The sequence below is a fragment of the Syngnathus acus genome, chromosome 11, assembly GCF_901709675.1.
Source record: "Syngnathus acus chromosome 11, fSynAcu1.2, whole genome shotgun sequence".
Lineage (NCBI taxonomy): Eukaryota > Metazoa > Chordata > Actinopteri > Syngnathiformes > Syngnathidae > Syngnathus > Syngnathus acus.
The window spans coordinates 1911389-1932336 of NC_051096.1; the positions used below are offsets into that span (position 1 = coordinate 1911389).

Below are 20948 nucleotides of genomic sequence, written 5' to 3' on the forward strand. Positions count from 1 at the left end.
AATATTTGCCTGCAATAACCTTTATTTTGACGACTGACCGGAAGTAGTGATGACGATCCAATAAATTTCTTAACGAAACGATTCGTCTCTCAGCTTTTATTTGTCCTCAATTAAATACGATAGCGGTACACTGGTGTATACATTTCCTTTTAGCTTCTGAGTTTAACACAACAACAATCTTATTTCATGTTACATTTTGTACGACCATGTGTGTGTGTGTGTGTGGGGGGGGGGGGGGGGTACATCCTTGCAGTGCTGCTACCTACGTTTGTCCTCGCCTGCAAACTTGCACTGATCAACACCTGTCTTTTCGAGTTATCTAAACACGGTTATCATCCTCAGAATGATGAAGTGCTGCCTTGAGATACAATTTGTTTCTCTGAAATCATCTGTCCTCAATGAAATACATAAGCAAGGCCATTAATCCATTGCAGCGTCTACTGAAATAAAAACGATATTTCATAATAGCTTCATTCAAATCCCGATAAAAGGGGAAACGGTTTCTTTATTCCAAGAGTAGTGTGCACCCACACACACGCTGGCTATGGTGTCAGGTTGCCTTTGAAAGTGCTGCGAAAAGGCCACTTTGTCCGTTCATGTTGTTTGGTGGGAGATAAATACCTTTGTGCGCCTGTGACGAAGGCGTCTTATCGTCGCAGTAAATGCCAGCCGCTTGATAAGCGGCATGTGAGGCGAAGTAATGAAAAGAAGCTTCGCAGCATGGCCCGACGTCACCCGATCGCTTGTCTCTGATTGGCCCATTGCGTTCCACTCCCTAACTTCAAATAAAGGAGGCGGCCGTGAAGGAAATCCATCCCGACGTCCATCAGCCGCAGTACCGCGTTGCGCCACAACCTCGCAGCTGGCAGCACTGAGCTCTTGTGTTGTGTGTCGTGTCGCGCATCGTCTCCGCTGCGACAGAGTTCAGTGTTCAGTTTTTTTTTGTGAGTGTGACCTCCCTCGTAGATGAAAATACATAAAGGCTTTGGGGAGTATTCGATGAATTATTTCAGTTCGTTGTGTACTGTCAGGAACAGCAAAACCGGGTTTGACTCCTTGAAAGGACCCAGAGTGCATCTTTGTGAAGGAGCTTTATTGAACAAACATGAGGTGACACTTGACAGGTAATAAGGAGGACAGCGAGCAGCAAACGGTGCCGCTGCCTGCTGCGCGACACCCGTGAGGACGCCAGGACGCGATGCGACGGGACCCTTTGCTTTTCTTGATTTTACTTGGCTGTGGCAAGAGGTCGAAATTTTTTAGGGCCACGGGACATGGTCTTCGATGATGTTGTGTGCGATGCAGCCAAACTTAGCAAATGAAGAAACCCCAAAAAGTTGGACTTGCCTTTTTCTGATCTTTTCTAATCAACAGAAGGTGGCACAAACATGGTACAAAGGGTGTACCCAAAACTGGTTTGAGTTTGGAATTCAAGCCAGAAATGCATCAGACCATCCCCGCCCGTCAGCATTGTTTTAACGGTTCGCCGGACAACAGAAGACTTTTGTGTCGAGTGTTGCAAAACATCGTCCCAAAAGTGCTGTGGTTGGATTAGCGTGCCGGCATCCTCGCGGGTGGGCCTTCGGGCCTATGGGCCTTCAGTAGCAGCGCAGGAAGAAAGTGTTGCACGCCGCCCCCCGCAGGCAGTCGCACAGTCGTCCGATTCTGGGGCCGTGCTTCATGGCGCAGCGCTCGCCCACGTCGCACTGATGGCAACAAAGCCACAATCACGTTAGCGCAGCCCGGCGAAGCAAGCGCCCCATGGAGGCGAAGCATGCATCAAGCAGGGCCCGCCCACCGCATTGTTGTAGCGGCGAGCTGCCTGTGCTGTGAGTGACAGCTGTCAGCGGCATTCTCACCCGAGGGATGACGCTGGCCCTCTTCTGCAGCGACAGGCCCGTGCCACCTTCCGCCTCGTCCAGGAAGTCCTGCAGCACCTCCGCCTTCACGCACACACACACACACAAAAGAGATGATAATGACCTGCAGTGAGCGCGTGGCTCATGATCGGTTGCCATGTCGGCGGTATGTTGATGAGCGGAAAAGACTTTGTGGCCTGATTGATTGCAGTTGTTTGACTCTTAACGACTGCAAAATTGCACTTGACACAAATCAGTCAGTGAGAGAGGGAGGTCTGTGCCGCTGTGGGCGTGGTCACCGCCAATCACAACAAAGTGGTTCTTCTCATTGATCAAAATTGAAAGAGCTACAAAACAGCAAGTGGGCTGACACACAAACACACACACACAAATTGACTGACCACGTCATCTTTTGTGAGCTGGAAGATTTTGTCTTGGTCGGGCGCGGCCGGGATCTGCGTGTCGGTAGCCGACCTTTGACCCCGGCACAGGACTGTCAACGGGGACAGGCACACATAGAGGAAGAGGAACACGCGCACACTCTCCATTACACCTGAAAAGCAAAGAGAACAAAAAAAATTGAAGACTGGTCGCCCGCCGGTCATTGTGAGGACACGCAGTGGCCGCTCCCACGTGAAGATGCATCCGCTGCACAGCTGCCTTCCTCCCCATACTTTGGAATCTGCAAAGACGCTTCTGGCAACAGAGAATTGGGCCGCCATGGCTTTTTGGCGCCTGCGAGGCAACATCGAGTCAAAGTTGCAAATTGTCTCTCACCTGACCAGCTTCTGTCACTTCTTCGTCTGCTCGTGGTCGGTGTCGCCGCAGTGTGCGGCGGCGTTCTGGCGCCTCGGCCTTTATGCTTCCCCCCCTCCCCCTCCCACCCCTCTAGCCTCCGTCATCGCTCACGTCTTCACAGCAAAAGTGCGTCCGCCGGGTGGCGTCTGGCCGCTCTCTGATGGATGAAGGCGGCGCCTGCTCCATATTCAATAGGTCACCGCAAGGTGAGCGGACGCCACAATTGCGCCGTCTCCTTTCCTTCGCCGGTCTTGGTCCATCGGAAAGGATGACCACCGGGCTGGACGGCTCTCCTTGGGTGTGTCTGTGTGTGGCCGTGAGTGTGTGTCTGTGTGTGTGTCCCAAAATAAGTTGAACGGGTTCAATACAAGTTAAACAAATTCAGACAACCACACCGCAAAGTCGGAATTTGGCGTTGTGCCGCAACCTGCAGCACTGAGCTCTCCAGGAACGAGATGAGGCGTCACGCAGTACGTCTCGCAGAAGGAGCCCAAAACGCTAATATCTGTGAGTTAGCGCAAAGCTAACATGCTTTGCTTGGGTGACACACCGCAAAGGCTGACAGAGGTCAGAGGTTGTTGTGTCACGATTTTCTGTGTGCCAATGTGTTGCTGTCTCACACATGTTTATTGGCGTGTGCGCTCGCGTGACCTCATCAGGAAGACAAACGATGTGGCCCACCTTCAAGTTGTTCAGCTTGTTGTCATCTTTGACCTCAGCGGAGGTGGGCTTGGCCCCGCCCAGAAGAATCGCGTCAAGCTTGTTTTTTTGGGTTTTTTTTTTTGCCTTTTTTTCCACGTCAAGCAAGGCCTTCGGGTGGGGCGCGTGACGCCCCACGGCATCGTCGTTGCCTTCTTCCCCTCCTCCTTCTTGTCATCATCTTGTGTCAGACAAACAACAAAGGAAAAAAGAGGGCGCAGCAGGTGGGCGGCCGACACGCCCGTCAACGCACGCCGCAGGATGCTTGTGTGCGTGCGACTGCATGTGTGCACGTGCGAGTATCAACGCTGAGGGAAGAAAAGACAGCAAAATGAAGCCGATGGGCGTGTGGGCGGCAGCTAGCTCGAATCCCAAAGAAGATCTCACGCTTTTTATTCACCTGCAAAAGTGCTCCCGATGCACATTTCAAGAGCTCAAGTAGGAAACAACAAAGTCAGACTTACTTTATTGTTTGTCAAAACACACGCGCGCGCACACACACTGGCGCAGGGAAGGATGCATATCAACTTTTGACACAAGTGCAAAAATTTGGTGCTTGTTTCTTTTCTTCAAATGCGCTTCGATGCCACATCATTCCAAGAGAGGCAAGGCAACTTTGACAAATAGGTCGTTGGGTGGGAGGGGTGGTACCGTGTCACGTGTGTGTTTCCATGATGACCACCATCATCACCACCGTCATCATCATCACCCCACCCTGCAAAGGAAGTCAAGCAACAAGCGCCTCTGTAAGCATGTCGGCATCAGCACACCCGCTTGGCTTTTGTTTGGACACTACGGTTGCGACACAGCCCATCTGCACGCAGGCACACAAACACGCTCACGGCTCAGCAAAGGTCACCTGACCTAACCTATCCGATGTTGAATATGCTGCGGGGGTCGCCTAAAGGTCATTGTCGCACTCACCGGGCAGATAGAGGTGGATGAAGCTGCGTTGCCGAGCGAGACTCCACCCTTCTCTGTGTGTGCTTGCCATGTTGCCGTGGTAACGCCCACATCCTCTTCATCCCGCTCCTCCAAGTCCTCGTCCTCTTGCGAGTCCAGCAGGCGCTTCCTGTCCTTCAGGAAGTTGTCCAAGTCATCGCTGCTTGTGTTACCTGCACACACACACACACACACACACACACACACACACACACACACACACACACACACACACACACACACACACACACACACACACACACACACACACACACACACACACACACACACACACACACACACACACACACACACACACACAACCAACCATCAGAAGGCACGACATGCATCTGGGTGCTTGCGTGTGTGTGTGTGTGTGTGTGTGTGTGTGTGTGTGTGTGTGTGTGTGTGCTAACTGACTGAAGAAGCTGTATCGTAGTGTGGAGTTGTCATCGTACTCGTAGTCCGGGGATGACGTGGTCGCCTCGGCATCACAACCTGAACACATGCACACGCCTGATAAGTGGATGGAACACAACTAGGAGTCTAACCGGGACATATTGAGAAAACATTTAGATGAATCACACAAACACAAACACACATTCACTGATTGGAAGTGAAGTATACTGATTATATTTAGAGAGTGGGTGTGTCCTGATGTCATCAGGTATCAATCACACTGCTTCCCATCACACTGGTGTGATGAATGATGTTACAGACAGTGATCACCCCCCACCCCGCTCAGCCAAATCATGCTGTGTGTGCATGTGTATGTGTGTGTGTGTGTGTGTGAGTGAGAGAAAGAGACTTTGCTAAGTTGTTAACGCACTCACCAGACACATTTGAACAAGTATTATACTTCTGTGTGATCAGTGCACGCACCCCCCCCCCCCCCCCACACACACACACGCACACACGCACGCACACACACACACACACGCACACCCACACATACATAGGAGTCAGAACTCACCGGTTGTGATGAAGAGGATGAGGGCAAGTGCAGACACACACAAGGACGACATGCTGCACTGACTTGTTGCATGTGTGTGTGTGTGGGGGTCTTCAAGTACAAGAAAGAGGAGGGGGCGGGGCAGCATGGAAGGAGATGGACGGGGGTGGCGTCCATAGTGGCTCTTGCGGTTTTCCTGCCAAGTTTGTTGGGGGCTCGCCAAAAGATGTCTGACCTTCTTCTTCTTCTTAGTCCAAAAGTGCACATGCAGGCACTACATCGACTCCAAAACGACAAACTAGCTAGCTAACGGAGCTTATCAAATCAAGACCACTCAGTGTGCACACAACTGGAGTGACTCGACATCCCCTTTTGGAATGCAAACTTTTGTGTGTTGGGGGGGGGGTTCAAAAAGCTCTTTGTTTCACTCCAGCACAGCTGGACGGTCAACAATAGACTCAACACACACATGCAGTTCCTGTGTCATTCTTCTATTTTCCGTTCTCAGGCCTAAGCACCTGACGCTGATGATGACTAATTTATTCATCATGATGCCATCAGAGGTCAAAGTTCCTGCCACACAATGACGAGATGGATGGAAGGATGGATGAACACATGAATCCAATTGACACACCTCATGTCATGGAAATCTGAGAGTAATTCAAGAGCCTGTTGAAATGAATGAGGAGATCAGTCGACATTGTGCTGAACCCCATCGTGGGAAAATGAAGATAACTGATGACAGGACATGGCGTCATACGACCCAAAGGGAGCGGGGAGCTGTCTTACTCCCCAGTGGGGCGTGCGTGCATCCTGTAAACATGCCATGAAAACATGTGGGTGCCATGTTGGGTTTCCTTTCGACGCAAAGAGCACAATACAAAGTCCCCGAAAAGTAAAAAAAAAAAAAAAAAAAGCGAAGTGACGTGGCGGTCATGTGACAGTCCCGTGAGACAATAGCGCACAACAGGGGGTCAAAGTGCGCATATGCGGTTCCTATCATGCAGCTGGTCACGCCGGCGTCCTCCTGAGGGCATTCTGGGAAAGGGCCGTCTTCTCACAGATGCTAAATTTAACCGCAGCAGCGGCGGCAGGAGGAGGGCGTCAGAAGTTCCGACACGCACTGGACGCCTGTGTGTGCGACTGAGCAGGAGGAAAAATGGTTGGTTCATGGATGCAACAATTAATCATCTAAATACGCAAAAGACTGACAGGAGGGGGGAATAAACTGCAGGAAGTCATCCTTCAGAAAAAGAATTTTTAATAATTCTCAGAATTGAGGAAACAAATTGAAAATCTCTAGTGAACAGTAACATGGTGTAATGCTGCATACGACCACTAGGTGTTGCCGAGGTCACAAAGGCTGCGCTGGGAATTCGTAACCCTTTTCCTGGGCCCAGACACGTCTGAAAACGTCCAATAAACTTTCCAAGGTAGTGAACAGGCACTCGGGAATGAGTGAAACATTATAAACCAATTGCCGACAATGGCATCGTCGCGGCAGAAAAGCTGACGTCATGCCATTTCGGGGTGGTCGCTGTCCTCTTGGCTCAAGTTCATTTTCTGACGCTGGTCGCTGTGCACCACCAGGAGAAGCCGCACTTGCTTGGTGGGACGAGCGGGGACCGGAGCGGGATCCGGAGCAGGGTCTGGGTCCAGACCCAGAACAGGAGGCTTAGCGAGTTCCAGGGGCACGTTCAGCTTGGCGGTCAGCAATTGGATCAACTGCTCGGCGTCTGTCTGCTCCTTTTGCAGGTGACACACGGACGCAAAGGACCTGAGGGGAGGCGGTTGCCACAGCAACAATGTCAGTTGGACGCGACAGAGGGAAATTTCAAGACAAGTCGAAACAAAAGCAAACGTTTACAAACAACTGAGTCTGATCTCAGGATGGCACAAAAGTGACTGACATCAATTTTGGCGGCGACATTTGCCAACCGCGAGTTTGCGACGGTAGAAACGAAGATGGAACTTGACAAAAGGAGTCTCCAAACCTTTTCAAGATGCTGACGTCCGAGGTCAGCGTGGACGTCACCTCGCTAAGCCAGCAGGCCAACATCAGGGCCAGCTGGTCCAGACCCAGACCTTCCAGACCGCCACGCGCCACCAACTGGTTCCAACGGACCTGCAAGCACCACAAGTCACAGCCATAAAAAAGAAATCCAGTTTTTCAAGGTGAACGACAGTACTAAAATCGTGTGGCCATTTTGGAGGCTTGTCCCCTTTGGCAGGATTTTGTTTGTCTTGGGGCGGGCGCTCACACAAACCTGCAGGAAGTTGAGTAGAACGGGCTTGACGCAGACGTCCAGCGGCTGCAGGCGGAAGCTGCAGCCGGCGGGGATAAGGACAACGTCGGTGGAGGCGGCGCTCAACAGGGCCTTGAACCCGTCCGTCATGTGGCCCCGATGGACGTCCGCCAGCAGCAGCGACTTGCTGTACGGCCACAAGCGCGGGCACCACACCTGCGGCGGAGCCCCACAAGTTCATCACAGCTGGAAAGAACCGACTTTCATTTTTCCAAATGGGATGCACCGGCAAAGAATTTTGTTTTTTACTAGGTAGACGAAAAAAGTGGCCGTCCCGCCTCGAGACAAGAAGTTCCTTTTTGAGAAGCACGGGGGCCGTACCTTGCGCACCCACAGCTGCAGTCGTCGGAAATCAGTGAAGCCGTAGCAGCGGGCCTCCAGCAACACATTGTTGGGGAAGCCGACGGGAAGGGCCATCGGTACCCCGCGGAAGAAGAGCATGGGTGCCAGGAAGGTTCCGTCCGACAGTGCCGACAGCACCACGTCGAAGAGCGGCGTCTGTGCCGGCGAGCCCTCCAGCCGGAAGGCCCGCCCGTTGCGCCTGGCAAACAGCTCGGCGTCCACAAACACCGACAGCTCGTCCATAAAGCCCACGCGCCCTGGCCGCAGACTCTCGCTCTGGATCTGGTCATGGTTGGTCACGGTCGGTAGGCGGACTGACATAGCGGAGAATGGTGGCGGTGCCACGACTGGGCAGTTCACTCACACGGGAGCATAGTGAGAGGATGAAGGCGGTGCTCTTCTCCATGACCATGTCCAGGACTTTGTTGGGTAGGCGTCCGCCAGGGCAGCCAGGCCGCAGGTGCCGGCACAGGCGTTCGACGGCGCGGCGGTGGTGCTCGGCTTCGCGGGCGCTCTCGGGTGGCACGCGGGCGCCCGACCGCAGCAGGACGTCCTCACAGATGCGCAGCTGTTGCTCGTGGCGGATCAGCGCCCAGGTGGCCACACGCCACTCCCACTCCGCCAGCAGATGGCTCTCCTGCGTCGCCGCCAGCGGGCCAGCGGGAAGCGGAGGAGGAGCAGCGGCAACAGGCTGGGAAAATAGCACCACAGTCGGGTGTCAAGGTATGTATACTTTGTATATAACCAGTTGAGCTCAAAAAGAAAAAAATACAAGCTGAGGGCGTTTCAAAGAGAAAAGGACTTCAAGACAAGTCCCGTTCGTCTCACCTCTTGACCCGGTGGCAGCTGAGGCCTGATGAACTTGATGGTCATGGCAGCCGGCGAGGGCGGGTCGTAGGGCGAGTCCAGCGGTTTGAGCGACAGCTGGCCTGAGGCCCGGCTGGGCTGTACGTGGTCGATGGCCACGAATGCTCCTCCCGATGATTTCGCACCACAGCTACTTGAAGGACACCCCACCCCCAGAAATGGAAATCTCATGTTAATCCCGTCCCCAGCCAATGCCATTGATGCAAAGAGACGGCAGTCGATGACGCCATCTCTAGGCTTCTGATCAGCACAGCCTACCTGTCAGGAGGCGTTGTAGCTTCCGTCCGGGTTCCCACCATGTTGCAAGGATCTGCAAGGTCACAAGAGTACGTCAGCAAGAGGTCAGTTCGTGGCGCCGCACCGTGCCAGCCTTCTCATCTCAACATCGAAAAAATGTTCAAAAGTGACGCACTCGCACCCGACGAGACAAAATGTGCGCAACGGGTGCGCGTCGCTCGCATGCCAATTGCCCTTTGGCGGGAAAAGCAAACGCTCGCTTTGAGAGGGCAATCTGGACTCGGAGCGGGGGGAAAGGCAACGGGCTGGCACAGTACACGTTAAAATGGCGAGCGAGTGTTGTTACCTGGCATGACGCACAGGTGGGCGGGGCACTCGGCCAGGTGCACAGCCATCTGATCTCCCACTTGGGTGACGTAAGAGCACGACGCGCAGTGCAGCTTCCTCCACAACCTGACACACATCAACACACAAAGTGGGCCAGGCAAGGGCATTTCTGGAGAACCTCAAAAAGCTGTAGTTGAAGCCAAACAACAGTAACAAGGCGTGGTGGAAAAAAATGAACGAGATGTTGCGGGAGCACAAAGTTGCACGTGAAGATGTGGGCACTCACCGCACGTGCGGGTGAAACATGCTGCCAAAGTGCGGCTGTTTCTTCAGGGCCGTGTGGTCTCTGCGGGGACACGAGGATGAGCGGCGAGTGGGCAACGCCAGCAAGGGGCGATGGCGGGGGCACCCACCTGATCATGTGGTTGGCGTAGGCGGTGGAGCAGCAGGTGGCGAACGGGCACAGCGAGCAGCGCACGCGAGACGGGAAGTGAGCGCTTAACTTGCCGATGGACATCCGACACTCCAGGCAGCGCCCCAGCCGCCGGTGTGACACCTCATCCTCGCTGAGGAAGGCGTGCCAGCGAAAAAGAATTAATGACAACGTTGATTCAGGACATGAGCAAAGGCGCCATTCCTGAGTACCTGCTGAGGTTGGACAAGACGAGATCTAAAACCTCCCTTGACTTGTTCTTGGCAGCTTCTGACGCGGGTGGCACTGCCTCCACGTCGACCACCTGCAGCACAAAAGAAGAATGTGATGGCCAGGCGTCTCGTCTTGTCTCACCACGTCTCGGGCCCACTGACCTTACATGGGACCACCGCTCGGCCGGCGGCCTCCTCACATTTGGCTCCTGCCACCACCGAGTAGGTCCTGACGGTCACCTACGCACACAGAAAGAGGGAGGGGCTAGGGAAATGGCGGGTGGGGGCCGCCGGCGCACGGTCCCGCGGGGCTACCTTGGTCCCCGGCTTGAGTCCCGTGACCTGGGTGGGCGTGATGTGGCTTCCGTGGTGCAGGTCGTGGTGCTGTTGGCGCTCTTTGCCGTAAAGGAAGTGAAGGCGACACTTTTTGCAGCTGAACACAAACTTTCTCTGAAAACACACGTTGTTGAAGTCAGTCAGTCACGGCCACGTTTTCAGTCCTTTTCTTTTTTTTGATGGTGGATTTGCCTGTCACCTGATGCCTGGCAAAGTGCTGAAAATAGAAGGCGCTGCTGTGTAGAACCTTGAGGCAGTACGGACACAGCAGGTTCTTGGTGTCGGCGTGAAACTCCTCAAAGTGACTCCACACGTCCGAGTAGAATGAGGACCTGAAGTTGCACACCTGTGGCACACGGAAGCACAATGAGCCCCCGGGCCGAGTGTGCGCTTTGCAAGACCTCGCTTTTTCTATACGTTCAACGCTTTTGGGGTCTTGCCGTGTATTTTGTTGACAAAGCAACATGCATCCCACCTGGCACACGTAGGGCATCTCTCCAGCCTTGTGCGTGTTCTTCATGTGTTGCAGAAATAAAGACTCTGTGCCAAAGTCCAGCTCGCAGATATCGCACTTGGCTGCCACACAAGCAGAAGTAAAGGGGGAAAGTGTCACGCGCTGACGTGGCGTGCGCCATCACTCACTAGGGCGGGCGTGACTGACCGTTGGTCACGCGCTGCATATGCACAGTCTCCACGTGGCACTCAAGTCTGAATGGCGAGCTAAAGCGTCGGAAGCAGTGAGGACAAGAAGACACCGAGTCCATGTGGCGGTCTTCTTCCGCCATCTTGGCGATGTGCGTCTTCAAGTGGGACATCAGCCTTGGGGAGGGGAAGGGTGACAGGGGGACATGAAAAGGCTGACACACTAACCAAATCAGGACGGAACCCGGCCGTAAGTTTCTCACTGGATGTTGCTGCCAACGATGTCTTGGCACTGCAGGCAGTGGAAGAGTCCGGTATGTACGCGCTGGGTGTAGCTGTGGTCGCTGACGGCACGGCCTCCCGGGTCGCGTCCGTAGTAGAAGTCGTCTACCATGATGACCAGTTTCCCAAGGTCGGGCTCTGGCCGAACAAGCTGAGGGGAGTCGGGGCAGCGGGCAGGGCCCGCCGAGGGGTCGGAAGGAGCAGCCGCTGCGGCCGGGCGTGGTGAGGAGGTGCGGCTGACTCCGGCAGTCTGGGAAAGTGGGTCATGCGGATCAATTTAGTGGATCAATTAAGTTTTCAGGCGGACAGGCGGAACTCACGGCGGAACTCACGGCGGAACTCACGGCGGAACTCACGGCGGAACTCACGGCAGCCACTGACTCTCTGCCGGCATTTTTGGCTCTGTTTCTATTGCGCTTCCTGTCGTTTTTCTTCTTCCTGATCATCTTGAGCTGCGTCAGGCTCTCTGCGACGACGGGACTGCAGAACTGGATGGGCGGAAGCAAGGTCGTCGTCATGCGTGACCATCATATTGCAGACGCACGCGACGCCAGTCTAGCCATGTGGCGTCCCGCGGACGAGAATGAGTACAGCGGGAACGGGACCGAATGATTTCCTTGAAAGGTCGCAGGGGTCATTGTTTGGAAATGACACACTGAAACGTTTGGTGCTAGCTCAAGCGGCGTCTGGACACTTCATCCCCTCGTCCACCATTCATTAAGACGAAGGCACAACTAAAGCGGGAGCGGGCCGCTAAGCACACGAGTTGGCGAGCAGCCGTTTCCTTTGGACCGATTTTGTGCTCTCGCAACACAGAGGTGCTCGTCATCACTCTGTTCTCAGCGTCACTTACGCAAACGAATCCTCGCAGCTCCGAGACCAACTTGTACTGAGATATGCACACCGTACACCTCAAAGGTCGGGCCAGACCTGAACACACATGTACAGCCGAGTCAGGCCATGTAAGCATGCGTCGGACTTTCGGCCTGCGGCATTGTCATACCTTTGGGTATATGATCTTTGCTGGTGCCAGCGGGGGTCTTGGGCATTGAGGAATGCAGCAGTGTCTTCTGGGTAATGGCGCTGTTCTGGGGCTCCTTGAAAACCGGCTGAGCTGCTTGTCCCAAGACCGCACCTGCGTGCAGCCCTGGTTCAAAAGGTTGACAGAGACGGACGGCGGTCAGCACGCGCACGTACCCGTGATGTCGGCAGCGCATGCAGACAGGGAAGGCGATGCTGCACGGACAGTGACGAAGCCGCTGGATGAACCGCTGGGATGGAAATGTAGCTTCAACTCCATGGCGCCCCCTGAGGGAGGTGGCATTGAAAGGTTACCTTTACTTCGGAGGTTGCCATGGCAAACGACGCCTCAACACCCCAATGCGGCCTTTGGCGCAAATGGTCCTTAGTCATCTCCGATTGTGATGTTTGCTCGTTGGCTTTCAATCGGCAATCAAATCGTTCATTGCATTTCTTACTCTGACACAAAGTGATGCGTTTGGAAGAATGCGCAGACAAGGACTTTTGCAGTCAACTGCAGCTCCAAGTCTCATTCTTGAAGAATTCTGGACTGTTTGCCAAAGTGCTGCTCTTGAATGGAGTCACTGTGCCGCGCATTTATCTCAGTCCTCAACCGAGGTGGAGTAACAATGTGAAAAGTGAGACCGTTTTTGACAAACCAGACACAAAAGGAGTGTCTTTCAGGTTGGATTGATTTGGGCTGCCAATTGCAAAAACTGTGCAGAAGGGGTGAGGGGCAGCGACATGTGCACTGACCTGCGGGCAACGGGGGGATGTGCCGGCCGTTGAGTGAAAAACCCAGACGAGCCCCTGACAGCTGGATGCGGAAATGCCACGGCAAGACAAGAAAGAAGTCAAGATTCACTGGCGACCGAGGCGGCCGATGACGACGAGGAGCCTTACCTCTGGCGGGCGGCGGCCATACGCTCCCGTGCTCGCTGGGGGGTCCTCCTCTTCCTCGTCTTCCATCCAAAACAAATATCAAAGATGAATTTCTGACAACAAGCATCACGAGCTTTGAAATGTTCACCTTCATCGCACGACAACTCTTCCTCCGACTCCATCGACACGTCGGAATGATTGGCCATCTGTGCGCAGCGAGCGATGACAGGAGAATGAAAGGGGGGGAAGCTCAAGGGATTATTTCACTTGCAAAAATAAATAACATTTTATTATTATATTATTTATTAGAAACATATTGCATAATATAATGAAACTTATATTACATAAAGTCAGAAATGGCTTCAGAAATGGCTTCAAAAGAATAAGATAAATCTTTCCTAAGATTTATCATTGCAAAAATTATATTTGCATCATTGGTGCAAAGATGCGCCTGGCAATGTCCATCAACTCTTTGGAATCTGAGGCGTACCTAATTTACAGCACTTGAATGGGGAGATTTTATTTGACATGCAAGTAAATTACGGGCACTTTCCGAATGTTTGATGCTAAGTGTGTCGGAGTGCGTGAAACACTCCAACGTTGCCCCCCCCCCCCAACCCCCGTGGCTAACACAGCTAGCCGGGCTGCCTAAAATCCAGCAACGCAATTTTAACAGCAATTTTAAAAAGGACCGTTTCTCAAAAAGTTTCACATACATTCTCTTACCTTTTGTGCGTCTTTACAGGTTCCCGAAATCAGCGATTGGAGTAAAGCTGTAAGCGCAAAGTGGCGTCTTTTCCACAAGAAAAGCTTGAAACTGCTCTTTGACTAGATGCTAGCAATTAGCCGCAAACACGCTGCGTGTGTGTAATATGGCCACTGGTAGTTGTGTGTCCTTCCGCCAATCACGCATCACACTGCCCGGGCGGAGGGATATTGTTAGCCTTAGAAGCTATGCTAACAGTTAGTCACTTTGCATTTTCCTCTCAATAAATCCTCCCGATGAAAACAAACTTTATCTGCAACCGATTAAAACAATGACTCTCATATATCTGATATTGATACTGGTACAAGTGGTCAAAAAAGTGTGCTCGTGTACAATATCATCGTCTTAAGTCATACTCTGGTGCCCTTCTTCCCTAGTGAGAAAGAGAGAGAGCGAGAGCGAGAGAGATAGAGAGAGAGCGTTCGTTTCTGAGTTCCAAGCGGAAAGTGACTTTAGAAAAAAGTATCATATAATAATAATAATAATAATGATCAACCATTATCCAAACCACTTGATCCTCACAAGGGTCGCAGTGAAATATAATAGAATAATAATACTAATACTACTACTACTAATAATAATACTAAAATGCACAGAAAACGACACACGCTAGGGTTAGTCAATCATCACTTTAATTGATAATTGAAATCTTTTCAACTCCAATAAAGAAACGACAATAATAATAACAATAATAATAATAATAATAGCTTCTACAAAAACATCAATAGGGACCTCGCAGCGGTCACTGCTCGGGCCCTAATAACTCGCGGTTGTGGAGGCAATCAATAAATTGTAAACCGAAATGTTCTACTTTTATTATGGCAACCAAAACCGGAAGTGTGGCGTAGCTGCATCGTGGGTCGGCGATTGATGATGCGTCACTTCAAGCTGAAAACAAATCAGGCGGATCGTCAACACGTCCGCAAAACAACAACATAACAGTAACGCAACAGCGAAACAACCGGATGGACACGTTGACGGTGTGAGAGGACATCCGGATGTATTCGTGAAGGAAAACCTCAAAGCATCTGCACGGGCGTCGAAAGTGATTTGCTCGACTTTCGCGGTCAGTGTCCTCGCTTCTTCCGCAGTTTTGGGAGCTTGCTGATACTGAATCGCGTGTGTTTGTTGGACATTTTTTCTTCCACCTTCCTCATCATCATCGCGACCATCACGACAGCGGACGCGCATGCGCAAACACATCGCGACGCCACAAAGTTTGTCGCCTCGTCACGTGACGTCATAGAAAGACGGGCTTCGATATGGTGACGTCACCACGAGTTGAAGTCACAGGAATTCAAGAGGTCCAGATTACGGTAGTGTGCACGCGCGCGCTCCAGATGTGTTGTCCGGTGATGTCACAGGGTTCTGAGAATCCATTCTAGCCTTGACCTAATTTGTCCTGGGACAGCTAAAGACAAGTAGGCGTCTTTTTCCGACGACCTGCAGACATTTCTTATCTTCTATCTTCTAATTTTTTCCTTCAAGATGATTGCCAGCACGTTATGAGTAGTAACAAGCCTGAAACAGGTTGGGCCAGCAATGAGCCGTAGAGTTGATCGTCACATTTTTGTGCTTTGTGATGGAGTGGAAAGTTGCCAATCGAGAGGCGGCCTGACTGGGAAACAAGGAAGTGGACGCAAATACAAGCCGACATCGTCCCTCAACCACAAAGACCAAAACCTCCACTCCACGTTAGCTTCATTTGAGATTCTGGACCCGACACAATCTTTGGCCGCATGGAGATAAAACCAGATAGAAAAGTGTAGTCATTTCTTACTTGGTGTTCTTGTCGGTTCTTCCGTCCTGGTTGTCTTGTGACAAGTCCTCATTGGTAGCACGAATCACACTCCAGTCCAAAGTACGCTTCAGCCCTGCAAAACAAAAACTGTCTAGACTAGAAGATGTTATTGCTGTGCGTTAGCGTTTATCCCAAGATGTAATTAGATCTGGATGTTTTTTTTTTTTGATGAACTAATGGAAATCCATTGGTTAACATCCGCAGGCGTCCCGGTTCCAATGAGACTCGCGTTCTTAGGAAGTCTTCTGTCTTGTCCTCCCCAGAGATGGCCGACACCCGAGTTTCGTTCTCTCCTGCTCTGCGTCTGCTCCAGCTAAGCCCCGCCCACACGCCAGCGCCCGCACCCCCGTCCTCGTCCCCTACCGCCTTTTCGTGCCCGTCATCCCCCTCCAGCGCCTCGTCGTCATCCTCATCGTCATCACGTTATTCCGAGAGTTGTTCGGACTGCCCGACTCGTCGGCAGCGCCGCCGGCGCCCAGCGCCCCGCCCTCAGCCGGCCCGTGATGAGCGCCCGTCCTCGCTCAGCGCCAGTCCCCGCAGCTCCAGCCCCGGTGGCAGCAGTGCCAGCCTCAGCAGCGACGTCCCCGACCCCGCGCCCGCCCCCTCGCCCCCCACTGAGAAGGAGCTCCAAGGTAATCCCTCCAGGCCAGCCGCACCTTTGTCCTTCCTCCTGCTTGCCGCTTTTCATTTTGCTAGTTTAAAAACATACATTGAAACGCTGACCTCAACTTGTTGGTTTGTTTTCTTGTTCCAGTGATTGACACGGAGGTGGCGCTGAAGGCGTGCCAGGAAGTTCTGCTGAAAGTCCAAATGCAGCAGCAGGACGGCGCCATCCAAGAGGAGGACGAGGAGCGGCGGGCAGACGTGTGCGACCTCTCCCCTGCCTCCGATCGCTCGTCGTGGCTACTGCGCCTGTTCCAGTCCAAACTATTTGATGCGTCCATGGCGGTGGCGTACCTGTTCAAGTCAAAGGAGCCCGGCGTGCAGGCTTACATCGGGAACCGCCTCTTTGGCTTTCCACCCTCTGATGTGGACTTTTACTTGCCGCAGCTGCTAAGCATGTACGTGCACATGGATGGCGAGGTGGGCGACGCCATCCGACCGTACCTGGTGAGTGGGCGAGGGAGGGGGGTGTGCCGCTACGTGGCAGGGCGCTGTTCTGACCTGCAATTATTGGACAGGTGCACCGCTGCAGCGGCAGCATCGTCTTCTCGCTGCTGTGTGCGTGGCTGCTGGGCGCCTACTCGTCTGACATGCACATATCGGCACAGCGACATTCGCGAGGGGCCAGACTGCGAAAACTCATTCTGTCCGACCAGCTACGGCCTCCCGCTGCCTCCGCCGCCGCCGCCCCAGCCTCGCCATGCTCCTCACCGGGCGAGTCACCCTCCCCAAGGGGCCACCAGAGATCCAAGTCGGACGCTACCACGTGCAGCGGCCCGGGTGGTGCCCTGCGCAGGACAGAAAGTAACCCCAAAGTGGAGGTGCGGGAGGTGAGTGTTAGCTACACGGATTAGCGCGTCTGTCTCCTCATCTGAAGTGCTGCGCTTGCCTGACTGGAAGACAAAATAAAACCCAAGAATACTCCAGCAGTGGGTGGCAGGGAAAGGGTCATGTGTACTATGACTCTGATCGTGCGATGTCTCTCCAGCCGGAGCGTCTGCGTCCTCAGCGCGAGCTGGTCAAGTCTCTGCTGGCGATCGGTCGCCGACTGGCCTCGCTGCCCGGCAAGGAGCAGAAGACGCAGCGTCTCATCTCGGAACTGTCACTGCTCAACCACAAGCTTCCCGCCAGAGTTTGGCTGCCCACGGCCGACTTTCAGCACCACCTGGTCAGGATTCCCCACACGCAAGCTGCCGTGCTCAACTCCAAAGACAAGGTCAGTGCTAACTTTGCTGATCATATCCTGAAGGAAACCTTCTTAATGTTCTCATGAATCACCAGCTAAACACACACAGCATGCCCGCTTTCTTGTAGCGGTATTGTAAATTATCTGTGGTGTGGCACAACAAAGGTACATGTGCAGAGTCCGCATGTTTATGCGCCACAGGCTCCGTACATCATCTACGTGGAGGTGCTGGAGTGCGAAAACTTTGAAACGTCGCCCGTGCCTATCCGCATCCCCGAGACGCGGATCCACTCGGCCCGCTCCGCCGACAACCTCGACTGCAATGCGGACACCACCGCTTGCGCCGGTGCCACAGGCGGAAGCCTGTGCGGTGTCCACAACTACGACAACGACGATGACGCCTGGGCCACCGACGATATCGGACAGCTACAGGTAGAGGTGAGAGGCTTCCCACTGACTTCCTGTCTGCTTACACTTCCGGCTTGCTTCCCTGTTTACTACGTTTGCCTGCTCATCGACTTCCTGTTCGATGTTTTGCGGCGGAGGTTCAGACAAGTAGCAGTGACAACCTGAGTCAATTTTCACTGGACAGCCTGACCAGCGTGGAGAGCAGGGAGATGTTTGTCGCCGCCGGAGATATCAGGTGAGCAGGCGCTGGCCGTGGCGCGGTTCCTCTCCCTGTTGAGGCTGACCCTGTCCCACGGGCTGCAGACGCCGCCTGTCGGAGAACCTGGCCCAGACCCCCACTTCTTTCAGGAAAGACCCCGAAGATCCCTCGGCCGTCGCCCTCAAAGAGCCCTGGGAGGACAAAGTCAGGTGGGGGCCGCCAGCGCCAGCGCACACCATGGTGTCACATTGTCGTCTCAAGTCAACAAGTGCGTACGCGCAGGCGTATCCAGGAGACGTCCCCGTACGGCCACCTCTCCGGCTGGCATCTCCTTCCCGTCATCGTCAAGTGCGGAGACGACCTGAGACAAGAACTTTTGGTCTATCAGGTGCTCACCCAGCTACAGGTGCAGACGCCATTTTTCCTTCCTTCCTCCCACCGACGGCACGTCACCGTGAGTACATTAGCGTGACGAGCGCCTGGGTTGCCTTCAGGCCATCTGGCGTCAGGAGCGAGTCCCTCTGTGGATCAAACCTTACAAGATCCTGGTGATGTCATCAGACAGCGGGATGATTGAACCTGTCCTCAACGCCGTCTCCCTGCATCAGGTAGCATTACCCTTGGCTTCCTTCACGCTCTTTGTTTGATATTTGGCTTCCCATTGACTTTGTCCATCTACTTGTTCTCGGTCTCCGCCGTCATATTGGTGACGGCAAATATTCAAACAGGTGCGCAAGCAGAGTCAGCTGTCGCTGCTGAAGTACTTCCTGCAGGAACACGGCAGCTTCACCACCGAACAGTTCCTCAAAGCCCAGAGGAATTTCGTGCAGAGCTGCGCCGGCTACAGCCTTGTCTGTTACCTCTTGCAAGTCAAAGACAGGTCAGAGATTTTCTCCCCTCAGCTAAGCCGAGGCTCCTCAGACGTGATGTCGTAGCTTCTCTTTCCGTTCCTGCGTTTTTCCGCGTAGGCACAACGGCAACATCCTCCTGGACTCAGAAGGTCACATCATTCACATCGACTTTGGCTTCATCTTGTCCAGCTCTCCGCGCAATCTCGGTTTCGAGACGTCCGCCTTTAAGCTGACCGACGACTTTGTGGAGGTGAGCATGCATCGGCAATCTAACAACAAAGTCGGGTTGACGACGTTGTGACTTGCTTTTCGCGTGTTCAGGTGATGGGCGGCCTGAATGGCGACATGTTTGTCTACTACAAGATGCTGATGCTGCAGGGGATGATCGCGGCCAGGAAGCACATGGACAAGGTGCTGCACATGGTGGAGATCATGCAGCAAGGTCGGCGGCGGGCTCGCCATTCTATTTGCGTCCTTACAAAACATTTTGGGCTCCAGAGCAAAGTGAGCGCCACCGCTTGCGTATTTGTGTTGCCAGGATCGCACCTGGCTTGCTTCCAGGGCTCGGGGACCATCCGCGGCCTGAAGGAGCGTTTCCACATGAGCCTGACGGAGGAGCAGCTGCAGCTGCTGGTTGAGCGAATGGTGGACGGCTCCGTGCGCTCCATCACCACCAAACTCTACGACTCCTTCCAGTACATGGTCAACGGCATCATGTGACTCCAAAGCCAACCGCCTGCTTTCCTCCGATTGAGGCGCCCAGCTCCAACTTTTGGCTTCTGCTGTTGCTGCTTGTTTTTAGGCCTCCTTCTACTTGGGCAACCTCTCCTAATGCGTCCTTAGTTTCCTTCTTCTTGAACTCTTCCTTCGGCTGCATCATGGTCGTCTTCCTTTGCCACTTGTTCGGTACTGAAGCACACTCCGTGCGCCAAAACATTTGTGTGTCCTTGTCGCTGCACGAGCCTAGCTTGTTAGCTTTAGCCCTTATGCTAACCTTGCACACGTGACAAAAGCTGAATGTTCTGGTTCTTATGTCCTTTCAATCTTAAACATATCTCGTAGTTTGGACGGGAATGCTAATGTTAGCATGACCACGAGTCGCTGTTTTGTTTACATGGCGAACAAAGGTCTGTTGAGGCAACACTTGCAATGGAGCCTCTTGTTTCAAGTTATTTTCTTCTTTGTGAATTCTAAAGTCACATTTGTGGCATTAACTCCGTTACAGGATGCTAGTTTTGTTTCCTGCAGATCAGATACACTCCGTTTACACTAACTTGTCAGTCTGTGATTGGCCAACACTACATTCCTGATTGACTGGAGCCAATCAGGAGGCACGTTTACATTGCGGTTGTACGACTGCTGGAGGACCTGTTTGAAGACAATGTGGGAAAGCACACCTTTATCATTGGCAACGACTGAGCTCGCCTGGCTAACTAGCCACTGCTCACCTTTCGGTAAAAATTCTCATCAAATGTATTATGCCTATTTCTTTACTGCAGGGCCGTCAGATTGTCCTGACCAGCATTATTTTTGGAAGTCAAAAACTAACGAATAAAGTGACTAATTTGACAGCCGTTTTTCAGTTGATCAATACAACTTTTTTTGAACCGCTGAAGAGAGACAGCACACCGCTAGCAGCTGCTAGCCGAAATGCTGCTGTCCTTGTTGAGCCTGAAAAAAAGCCATGAAGACAAAAAAAAGTGCCGCTGCCTTTTTCCTTCCGTCGCTATTTGATAATGTGGAAATAAAAAAACAAGTGAAAATGTAATAATAGGTCTGAAGCTCTTTTTTTTTTTAGTTAGAATGTAAAAATAGGTCTGAAGCTCTTTTTTTTGTAATTGTACTAAAAGTGCAACGATTAAGCAACTCAAAGATTAATGGACTCTAGATTAATTTAAGTCTCTTGAAAATGGACTGATTTAGAGAACTCAGTAAACT

General features: G+C 52.8%; 4 protein-coding genes across 15 annotated transcripts; 1 reads left to right on the forward strand and 3 right to left on the reverse strand.

Annotated features, from left to right (window-relative positions):
- Nucleotides 1-1374: 1374 nt before the first annotated feature.
- Nucleotides 1375-2702, reverse strand: cart4 (cocaine- and amphetamine-regulated transcript 4). 2 transcript variants are annotated; one of them, XM_037264283.1, is made up of 5 exons: nucleotides 2637-2676; nucleotides 2493-2552; nucleotides 2261-2412; nucleotides 1860-1943; nucleotides 1375-1706 (listed from the first exon to the last, which is right to left on the reverse strand). In XM_037264283.1, the coding sequence occupies exons 3-5, from the start codon at nucleotides 2405-2407 to the stop codon at nucleotides 1599-1601; spliced, it is 339 nt and encodes a 112-aa protein (XP_037120178.1). In that variant the 5' UTR covers nucleotides 2408-2412; nucleotides 2493-2552; nucleotides 2637-2676; the 3' UTR covers nucleotides 1375-1598. The 2 variants fall into 2 exon arrangements, with proteins under 2 accessions (XP_037120178.1, XP_037120177.1); XM_037264282.1 differs by lacking the exon at nucleotides 2493-2552 and having other exon boundaries at nucleotides 2637-2702.
- A 1093-nt stretch (nucleotides 2703-3795) lies between these two features.
- On the reverse strand, nucleotides 3796-5380 carry si:ch211-191i18.2 (uncharacterized protein LOC564095 homolog). Of its 2 annotated transcripts, none has more exons than XM_037264254.1 (4): nucleotides 5272-5380; nucleotides 4719-4796; nucleotides 4281-4471; nucleotides 3796-4071 (listed from the first exon to the last, which is right to left on the reverse strand). In XM_037264254.1, exons 1-4 carry the CDS (start codon nucleotides 5321-5323, stop codon nucleotides 4012-4014), a joined length of 381 nt encoding a protein of 126 aa, XP_037120149.1. In that variant the 5' UTR covers nucleotides 5324-5380; the 3' UTR covers nucleotides 3796-4011. The 2 variants fall into 2 exon arrangements, with proteins under 2 accessions (XP_037120149.1, XP_037120148.1); XM_037264253.1 differs by lacking the exon at nucleotides 3796-4071 and adding an exon at nucleotides 4079-4170.
- A 1107-nt stretch (nucleotides 5381-6487) lies between these two features.
- Nucleotides 6488-14304, reverse strand: pogza (pogo transposable element derived with ZNF domain a). Of its 5 annotated transcripts, none has more exons than XM_037263783.1 (25): nucleotides 13863-14304; nucleotides 13285-13342; nucleotides 13158-13216; nucleotides 13011-13071; nucleotides 12432-12542; nucleotides 12238-12369; nucleotides 12088-12164; nucleotides 11591-11722; nucleotides 11216-11484; nucleotides 10972-11129; nucleotides 10786-10886; nucleotides 10510-10656; nucleotides 10290-10424; nucleotides 10137-10214; nucleotides 9975-10066; nucleotides 9743-9895; nucleotides 9616-9675; nucleotides 9349-9455; nucleotides 9024-9075; nucleotides 8727-8898; nucleotides 8263-8589; nucleotides 7878-8180; nucleotides 7518-7712; nucleotides 7245-7375; nucleotides 6488-7027 (listed from the first exon to the last, which is right to left on the reverse strand). In XM_037263783.1, the coding sequence occupies exons 2-25, from the start codon at nucleotides 13340-13342 to the stop codon at nucleotides 6766-6768; spliced, it is 3372 nt and encodes a 1123-aa protein (XP_037119678.1). In that variant the 5' UTR covers nucleotides 13863-14304; the 3' UTR covers nucleotides 6488-6765. The 5 variants fall into 5 exon arrangements, with proteins under 5 accessions (XP_037119678.1, XP_037119677.1, XP_037119676.1 ...); XM_037263782.1 differs by having other exon boundaries at nucleotides 11579-11722; XM_037263781.1 differs by having other exon boundaries at nucleotides 8727-8895; nucleotides 11567-11722.
- Nucleotides 14305-14746: 442 nt separating this feature from the next.
- Nucleotides 14747-20778, forward strand: LOC119130145 (phosphatidylinositol 4-kinase beta-like). Of its 6 annotated transcripts, none has more exons than XM_037263819.1 (14): nucleotides 14747-14968; nucleotides 15083-15218; nucleotides 15967-16335; nucleotides 16458-16813; nucleotides 16885-17196; nucleotides 17355-17582; nucleotides 17754-17990; nucleotides 18098-18195; nucleotides 18264-18368; nucleotides 18442-18565; nucleotides 18654-18767; nucleotides 18888-19039; nucleotides 19128-19260; nucleotides 19332-20778. In XM_037263819.1, exons 3-14 carry the CDS (start codon nucleotides 15969-15971, stop codon nucleotides 19728-19730), a joined length of 2625 nt encoding a protein of 874 aa, XP_037119714.1. In that variant the 5' UTR covers nucleotides 14747-14968; nucleotides 15083-15218; nucleotides 15967-15968; the 3' UTR covers nucleotides 19731-20778. The 6 variants fall into 6 exon arrangements, with proteins under 6 accessions (XP_037119714.1, XP_037119715.1, XP_037119717.1 ...); XM_037263820.1 differs by lacking the exon at nucleotides 15083-15218 and having other exon boundaries at nucleotides 19332-19452; nucleotides 19549-20778; XM_037263822.1 differs by lacking the exon at nucleotides 15083-15218 and having other exon boundaries at nucleotides 18104-18195; nucleotides 19332-19452; nucleotides 19549-20778.
- Nucleotides 20779-20948: the final 170 nt, after the last annotated feature.

Excerpts from the sequence above, each read along its gene's own strand:
- LOC119130145 (XM_037263819.1), top strand. The coding sequence starts at position 15,969 with ATGGCCGACACCCGAGTTTCGTTCTCTCCTGCTCTGCGTCTGCTCCAG. Across the intron at positions 16,814-16,884 it reads ACGCCATCCGACCGTACCTG|GTGCACCGCTGCAGCGGCAG; the intron begins GTGAGTGGGCGA and ends ATTATTGGACAG. Across the intron at positions 19,040-19,127 it reads CTCTTGCAAGTCAAAGACAG|GCACAACGGCAACATCCTCC; the intron begins GTCAGAGATTTT and ends TTTTCCGCGTAG.
- si:ch211-191i18.2 (XM_037264253.1), bottom strand. The coding sequence starts at position 5,323 with ATGTCGTCCTTGTGTGTGTCTGCACTTGCCCTCATCCTCTTCATCACA. Across the intron at positions 4,472-4,718 it reads ACTACGATACAGCTTCTTCA|GTAACACAAGCAGCGATGAC; the intron begins GTCAGTTAGCAC and ends GTGTGTGTGCAG. Across the intron at positions 4,171-4,280 it reads CATCCACCTCTATCTGCCCG|ATGGGCTGTGTCGCAACCGT; the intron begins GTGAGTGCGACA and ends GCCTGCGTGCAG.
- pogza (XM_037263779.1), bottom strand. The coding sequence starts at position 13,342 with ATGGCCAATCATTCCGACGTGTCGATGGAGTCGGAGGAAGAGTTGTCG. Across the intron at positions 12,543-13,010 it reads CATCCCCCCGTTGCCCGCAG|GGGGCGCCATGGAGTTGAAG; the intron begins GTCAGTGCACAT and ends CACCTCCCTCAG. Across the intron at positions 12,165-12,237 it reads CAAAGATCATATACCCAAAG|GTCTGGCCCGACCTTTGAGG; the intron begins GTATGACAATGC and ends ATGTGTGTTCAG.
- cart4 (XM_037264282.1), bottom strand. The coding sequence starts at position 2,407 with ATGGAGAGTGTGCGCGTGTTCCTCTTCCTCTATGTGTGCCTGTCCCCG. Across the intron at positions 1,944-2,260 it reads AGCTCACAAAAGATGACGTG|GCGGAGGTGCTGCAGGACTT; the intron begins GTCAGTCAATTT and ends GTGTGCGTGAAG. Across the intron at positions 1,707-1,859 it reads GGGCCAGCGTCATCCCTCGG|TGCGACGTGGGCGAGCGCTG; the intron begins GTGAGAATGCCG and ends TGTTGCCATCAG.